The 7,836-nt window shown below is 35.5% G+C and overlaps 1 protein-coding gene across 1 annotated transcript in view; it reads left to right on the top strand.

The window, feature by feature from the left end:
• The window catches only part of LOC108910024, a 16,582-nt gene extending 8,983 nt beyond the window's left edge, over positions 1 to 7,599 (top strand). The window contains exons 2-3 of the mRNA XM_018714517.1: positions 5,711 to 6,234; positions 6,654 to 7,599. Coding sequence (XP_018570033.1) covers positions 5,970 to 6,234; positions 6,654 to 7,129 — 741 coding nt within the window. The 5' untranslated portion in view covers positions 5,711 to 5,969 and the 3' untranslated portion in view covers positions 7,130 to 7,599. The remainder of the gene's footprint in view (positions 1 to 5,710; positions 6,235 to 6,653) is intronic.
• The last annotated feature ends 237 nt before the right edge of the window (positions 7,600 to 7,836 follow it).

Below are 7,836 nucleotides of genomic sequence, written 5' to 3'. Positions count from 1 at the left end.
TACACTTCACTACCCCTTATCATTCAAATTCCAATTCTCCTGTTGAAAGATTTTATTCAAACCTGATAGACTCTATAAGATGTCTTAAACAAGAACATCAGAAATCAATTAAGTACCTCATGACCCTAGCTGTCTTACTATATAATAATTCAATTCACTCCACAATCAATATGACACCTTTCGAAGTAATCCATGGCCCAAAAACTAACCCATTTGATATTTCCCCACAAACTATCATCAATCAATATACTCATAATCATCGAGAAAATTTACAACTCTTACATAACCAGGCTAAAGAAAGAATTCAAAACAACAAAACAAAAGTTATCGAAAAGAAAAACCAACAATTATCAGAACCTGAATCAATACAAACAGATCAAATTGTTTATATTCAAACAGAACCAAGGAAACCTAAAGATCACCCAAAATTCAAAGAAACAGTCGCTTTAGAGGATAGAGACAATAAAATCTTAACTGAAATTGGTACTGTACATAAAAATAAGGTGAGTAAGCCGCGAAAAATAATAGGGAAATCTTTGTTACAGGATGACAATGAATCCCCTATCTAACAATCCTCTACCTAACGATCCTAGCAGTAGTCCAGTCCGAAGATATAACCTTCGATCCCATCGATAGTGTAGCACTATTTGAGAAATTAGGTAAACGAGTACACATCATTGAACAATATCACATGTTTATACACAAATTAGACCTCCATCCTTTATATGAAGCATTTCAGAAACTTAAGCTTTTAATTGATCAAAATAATCAAAGAAACACATCTCAAGGGATTTCAGATTCACTTTTACATAAAGAAGAAAATCTAAAAGTAATTGTTTATCAAGAATTTAGAACATTTAGAATCATAACACTGGTGTCGGAATTCGTTTAAAGTCATTTGTTGATTGTGTTTTGCACCGTACATGGCCATTATCGCCTGCGTCAACAATCGCAGACTTTTCTGCTTCAGGGAAATTGAAAATAGCTAATGTAGTTGCCAAGTCGTTATTTTTAAGGAGCGCTTTTAATAATTTATTTTTGCCTTGATAATAAAATGCTGATGTATCGCATCCAGAAAATGCGTGCAGAAATAAAACTAATGAATTGGTCGTGTATGAAACTGTTTGAATCGTAGTACGTGATATCCCCTTTGATGTCTCTTAAAAAGTAAACTTTCTTATCTGATGAAGTTCGTTGCGTCATTATGACGAGGTGATCCGTATCTCTGAACTCTTACTGATAGCAGTCTCCACAATTAATGTGTCAGCATCTTCTTTGGCTTGCAAGCATGGAATGTCATGGCATAGTAGTTTACCAATTAAACACAAAATGAATATTTTTATTATCATCATTACTGAGGAAATCGTCTTGAGTTTTCGACAACGGAGTTTACTCATTGAAATCGATTTCTCTACAAACTCCCGTTGCTTTTCTTCGTACTCTCTCTGCTGATTTAGTCCCAATATTCTCATAACCATCAAATACTACGGTAATATTACTGCCTGGGAAATGTTTGAGCAAATAATCTACGTACAACTGAGTTATTTCCCCGTACTTCATTGCACTGTCAGCACCAAATCCTCGTGGCCAAATAACTTTTTTTTAGCAAAAAGCCTCCGTCAATCACGTACTGAACTTTTGCAGGTAACCCGTCAATTTTTTTGAAATTATCCATGAACTTCGACTTATCCGTCTTACGCATAATGCCATTTTCAAATATTGTTGCCGGATATTTAGCAAGTTCAAAGCTAAGGCATTCCTTTAAATTTTGATTTTTGTTTACGGCGACGGCAATTCTTTGAAAAATGAGTGTCGGATTGGCAGTGATAACATCGCCATTATCGACAACAATTTTGCCAGCAGCAGCTTGCAAAGATAGAACTTGCTTTTTCTTAGAAAATTTCATTTTATCAAAAGTTGTAGTATTTTTTATTTGCTCGCGTAACAGTTCCTTTCCTACTTCCAAAGCTTTGTAACAAGTTATAGTTGCATCTCCCATAATACCTGTACCAAGGGATACTGGAACTGTAGCTACAGGAAACGGGTTATTTTTGCTAAAAAATTTCAACATTTTCTGCAGATCATCGTAATCTCTTCTCATGCGCGATGGTCTGCTGTCTTTGTGCTGCTCACTAGACGCAAAGAAAACCTTTGAATATGATTACAATTGTTCGCACAAGTCTACCATTGCTGGAGTGGATAAAGTCCATTGAGCCTGCACACTTTCAGTAACACCTCGACCGTGAGTTAGACCCTCCTACTTTTCATCAATCGCATTAGAAATTGTTCGATGATCATATCGCTCCACGTGCCAGACCAGAATTTGTCTGTACGCCTAATGGTAAAATATCCACTTGTCATAAACTTTTCCAATTCTTGTAACTCTTTCTCTTCCATGGCTGTTCTACCTTGTTTAGTTTTCAACTCGGCCAATCTATTTTTTAGAACAATCATTTGCTGTAAGTCCAATGAAAGACACTTGACGTAATGAAAATGACCTGTTACCAGGAAAAGTGGTATCATTCTGTGACAACATTCCAAATGTAAATCGAAATCACCACTTCTCTCGGCTTCAATGTACAGCTTCATTATTGTAAGTAATTGAAAGTACAGGACCCATAACCGAGCCGTTGGTCCACGAGTTTCCAGTTCTTCTAATTTTTTATGAAATTTTTCGTAAGCTGATGTAAAATGAATGTTGTCTAAATAATCTCTAAGATTTGGGCCTTGCTTTATGATGATGTTATTCATGATTTCTTGCTCTTCACTACTGAAGTCACATTCCTCCATAATCAATATGCCTAAGGCTGCATGCATCAATGTGTGTCCGCCCAAAGATCTTGAATAAAATATGCCATTTAGCACTTTGTCGCACGAGTTTTCAGCATACAGCTCGCAAAATATTTCCGTTACCATTCATAACGTAACTAATCGAACTTGTAAACGAAAACCATAAGTGTAAACCCCCTAGTCGTATTATTAGTTTCGGCAAATCGACATGTGTTTTAACTTCCTCTGCTTTCCAAAAGAGAGGCGAATCAAATGTAATGAACATGTAAGCTTGATCCAGATCTACTCGTAACTTTTCTGCTTTGAGAAGTGAAGTGTATATAGTGTCCAAATTACTCGCCGGAGCGTTGATGAACGGTAAAATTTTAATTCGACTTATTTCAAAAGCATCATTTTTTGTAACTGTTTCCATAAATCCGTAAAAACACGGGTAATCGGCTTTCTTTGACACACAACGACCGTACGACCAAAAAAAATCCAGTTTAGATAATTTGATTTCTTTTGGAATTTCATGAATTGCATCGATATCTTCTAACTTAATTTTTTTAAAGCCACCATCTTGTTGTTTTCCAAAAGTTTTAAGAGAAATTCTACCATATTTAGCTAATTCTTGAGTGGTCAACGGATCTTTCACGCGGTATAGGTCGACTCTCTGACACCGCACTTTTAGGCGTAATAATCTGAATTCCACCCATCACATGTAGAGTGCCATGTCCATCAGGCGCTTCTACGTTGTGATCGGCATTGTCAACTACCATTTGTGAAAAGGCATTATATTGATATTGTTCTTCGTGACATCACTGACGATAAATATCGGCGTACTTCGGTATAGGAAGCACAAAATCCATTCGCGTGCAATAAATCGATAAGTTCTTTTGATGCAAACATTCTATGTAGTACAGTGGCAATATTAACTAGAACTGGTGATATGAAAGACGCAGGTTTCGCTGCTGCAATTATTGAATGAGCTATCGAATTGATTATTTCATTCCAATCTGCTGACTTACTTTTATGTTTAGCTATGATATTGAATAAATGTCTCCGTAAAGATTCCGGAACTAATTTGTCACTGTCTTTTAGAAATTTATCTTGAGGTGGATAATGTGTCGTATCGTACTTCTGAGTTTGAATGTCTTTTGAGTAAATCGCCGCTGAATCGTCAATCTTTTTAAATCGTTCTTGATCAGTGCTACTTGCTTTATTATTATAAAAATTTCCCGCTAGTAAAACTTTCGCTAAAGACATTCGTGACATAATGATATTCTCTTTGGAAAGTTGAATTATAAATTCTGTTTTTAGTGCATCTTGCAGTTTATATTTGAAGGCCTTAAAATTAGGCATTTCTTCCATAATTTCCTTATTAAAAATATCGCGGAGGCAAAACTGAGCTTCATCAGGTTTACATATAATTAATAATTTGATTACAAATGTTCGGTTCCGATTGATTACATTCAACTGTTGCACATTTTAATTTGAAAGGCGGTTTGTCTCTGCATTTCTTATGGTAACCTGCTTCAACTTCAACTAGACATGGAACTCGTGAAATGCGACTTATAAACTTTTGTGCTTCAAGGCTTTCTAAATTATTATATTTTTTTACCAAGTTCGATCTATACTGTTTGCTAGTAACGTAGGATACACTATTAGCAGCGCTGAATGAATGGTACACGTAAAATGTTGCCACAAAAAAAACAATTATTTTTAAAATCAAAGTCGACATTCGCGCTTCGTGTCGAGGTGCTCGGTTGTGATTGGACTCTCTGAGTGATGCTGTATTGTATATTGTGTTTTGAATTGTAAGATTTAGAACAACTGTCGTGAACTAATATCGCATCTCTAATGCTCAAAACTTCTTCAACATTTTTGTCACCTCTAAGTTTACTCGATTTGATTAAATTTTGAATACCTTTACGTTTAACAATGACCGTTGCAGTATCTTTCATAGCTTTCTTGCACAAAATACAGTCGTCAGACCATGGGTCTTCTGCTGCTGGTGACTCGGCCATGGCTTGAAAGATGTGTAGAATATGTCTGAAAAAATATAGGAATAACTATTTTAAAAATTATTATAATGCGTCAAGCAAAAAGTATTCTTATGTCAAATGTGATTTTAGTGGGTTTCAAGGGCGAGAATATGCAAACTAGAGAATAAAGATTTAATATAACGTATAATTTTGAGGAAAGGTACATAGACTTTTCTGTGTTACCGGTCACTCAACTTGCTTTCCCGTGCAAAGTATACGGCAACGCAGAGAGGCCTATGGCTCCTTTCCTCAAAATCATGGGGTACTAATAAGACAATGCAACTATAGAGCATGTGCGTGGTCACGTGACATTTTCAGCATGGAGTATAAACAAACTACTGAACATAACCTAAAGGTTCTGTCGGGTTCTATATTTCGAAATATATCGTTGTTGTGTCATGTTAGTGCTTTTTTTTTCTAAAATGAGTGGTTATTATAAGTCTTTGGACAATCAGAGTGCTTTGAGATATCGTCAGAAAATAAGTATTATCAATAATATTGACCCATATATGTTGGGTATAAAATCTTGTATCTCGGAAATTAGTAATTTTCCAAAGATCATGTATCCAGATATCGTCAGTTATTTGCTATACACAAAGAGTGCATACACTTTTGAAGATTTGAAGGCCTACAAAGGTTTAGAGGCGTATAAGCAGGCAATCTCTGGGTGGGTGCGAACAGTGCATACCACGAAGTGTGCAGAAAAAGTTTTAATTCTAGGGACGGTCTAAAAAGAAACAATATAACTTGCGTTTAATTACAGAACTAACATATTTCTGTTCATATTTGTATGTAGTTTTAATTTAAGATTTTAATTATAGTAATTCAGACGTAAAGTAAGAACTTCAAATAAGACAAAAAAAATACTTGTTTTTACATGCTCATTTTTTTTACAGGTAATGCATTCCCAGAGGTTGGGTGAACGTCATTTGAAGCTATGGATTGTGGCCAATGAAGAAGGATCTATTTTATGTGCCCATTGTGACTGCATAGCAGGCCTCGGAGAAACGTGCACCCACCCACGTGTGCGCTGTATTATTCAGCATTGATGAGAGTTTGAGAAAAGCAACTGAAAGGTCGGTCACTGATGTGAAAGCATACTGGACAGCTCCTGGAAGAATTGGAGACCCAAGAAAGGTGCAAGATATTGATTTTATGTCCCCAAATAAGCAAAAAGAAATTCCTTTGTTTGAGAGAAATAAACTGAAACGCACATCTGTACCTGAGCTTAATAAGGACGATGTAATCACCTTGCTAGCTCTGCTAAAGGAGACACCAAGGGGGTCAGTTCTACATTCAATTGTGAGACCATTTTCCACTGAGGTATCAGAGTCCTGCCAAGAAAAAACATCGTATATGTTAAACGGATTGTATAAATTAGAAAACGAGAAACATACATTGGACAGTTTAAAACAAATTGGTAAGCATTTATTGTAATATTTACATATCTTCTGCTGTCACAGATGTGTATTTGTTTATTACCTTGCTATGCCAGGGTGCATATTGACTGCTCACCATCTCAGTTTTTTACATGTGTTCCTTAGGACTAAAGTTTATAGTATGAACTGTAAGTGTATTTGTTGCCTGCCGTGACTCCTGTAGTAGAACCATGAACAATCGACATCGATATGTCCCCTTACTTCTCATTTTGCCTCTTCCAGATTAGCTAGGAGAGGTCAAGTGAGAAAACGGCAAAACATATCGATGTTGATTGTTCATGGTTCTCCACTGTTCAGATAAAGTATATGCAGTGTATGTGTGATTACTGAATGATGTGTTGCCAAATACTGCCTAGTGTTTAACTCTATAAGAACTAGTTGTAAGTATAATTTTTTGCAGGATCTAGTTCGGACCTCACTATTCCCCTGGAGGAATGCAGAAAAATTGAGAAGTTGACTGGGGAGCAAGCACAATCAAAGGCATGGTTTCATTTTAGAGCAGGACGAATAACCGCTTCACACTTCAAGTCTGTTTGTCGAACCAAAGTAGAACAACCTTCACTTTCATTATTGAAAACAATGTGCTACCCTTTGCGTAGTACATTTAGAACAAAAGCAACAATTTATGGCTGTATGCACGAAAAAGATGCTTTACAGGCTTACACAGAGAAAATGTGTGTGATACATGAAGATTTTGGAACCGAACCTGTTGGATTACGTTTGAATCCAGAATATCCAGCTTTTGGAGCTTCCCCTGACGGTTTAGTGTCATGTGTATGTTGTGGACTAGGGTGTACAGAAATTAAGTGCCCGTTTTGTGCAAAAGATTTAGGTGTAGACGAGTTGTCCATATTGAAAAAAAGTTGGACTAGATGATGTTGAGGGAACAAGACATTTGAAAAAAAGACCACACGTATTAGATCCAAATGCAACTTGCTATAACTCGGGTGAAATACTGTGATTTTATAATCTGGAGCAAGAACAATATTTTTATAGAAAGAATGAATTTTGGAATAGGGAAAGTAAATTGGCACTTAATTTTTATAAAAATGTTATTTTACCAGAATTATTGGGCAAATACTTCACCAAGTTCGAAGAACACGCTATCAACTGGAACGTGGTAAAACATGATCATTCCTATTCAAAGGAATCAAGTGATGTGTAAATATGCCACATGTTGCGAGCTTACGACAAGGTTTTGCTGCATACCTCAGGGTATGCTATAATTTAAAAAAATACTATAATACTTTTAGGGCCAGTTTTTCCACCCACCTTCTAATAACTTTATTTGCCCATTAAATCATGTGTCAGAAAATGAGATATAGATTTATTTGATAGTTGGAAAAACCGGCCCCTAATAATTTATTTATAGTTAAGAAAAATTAAAATATAAATAGTAATAGATTAGATATACATTTTTTTTTGGTCTTTTTGGAGACAGAAATAAAGAATAATATATTAATGTATCTATATATTTTTTTATTTGCGGCAGAGTCTACATAATTTACAACAAAGTTATCAGTACAGGGTTGAAAAGCAGTAATAAATAATTTAACTACAATTATATACAAAATATATATGGA

This window comes from Anoplophora glabripennis, unplaced genomic scaffold (assembly GCF_000390285.2).
Source record: "Anoplophora glabripennis isolate ALB-LARVAE unplaced genomic scaffold, Agla_2.0 scaffold578, whole genome shotgun sequence".
In the NCBI taxonomy this organism is placed as follows: domain Eukaryota; kingdom Metazoa; phylum Arthropoda; class Insecta; order Coleoptera; family Cerambycidae; genus Anoplophora; species Anoplophora glabripennis.
This window is presented reverse-complemented; position numbering and strand designations above follow the sequence as displayed.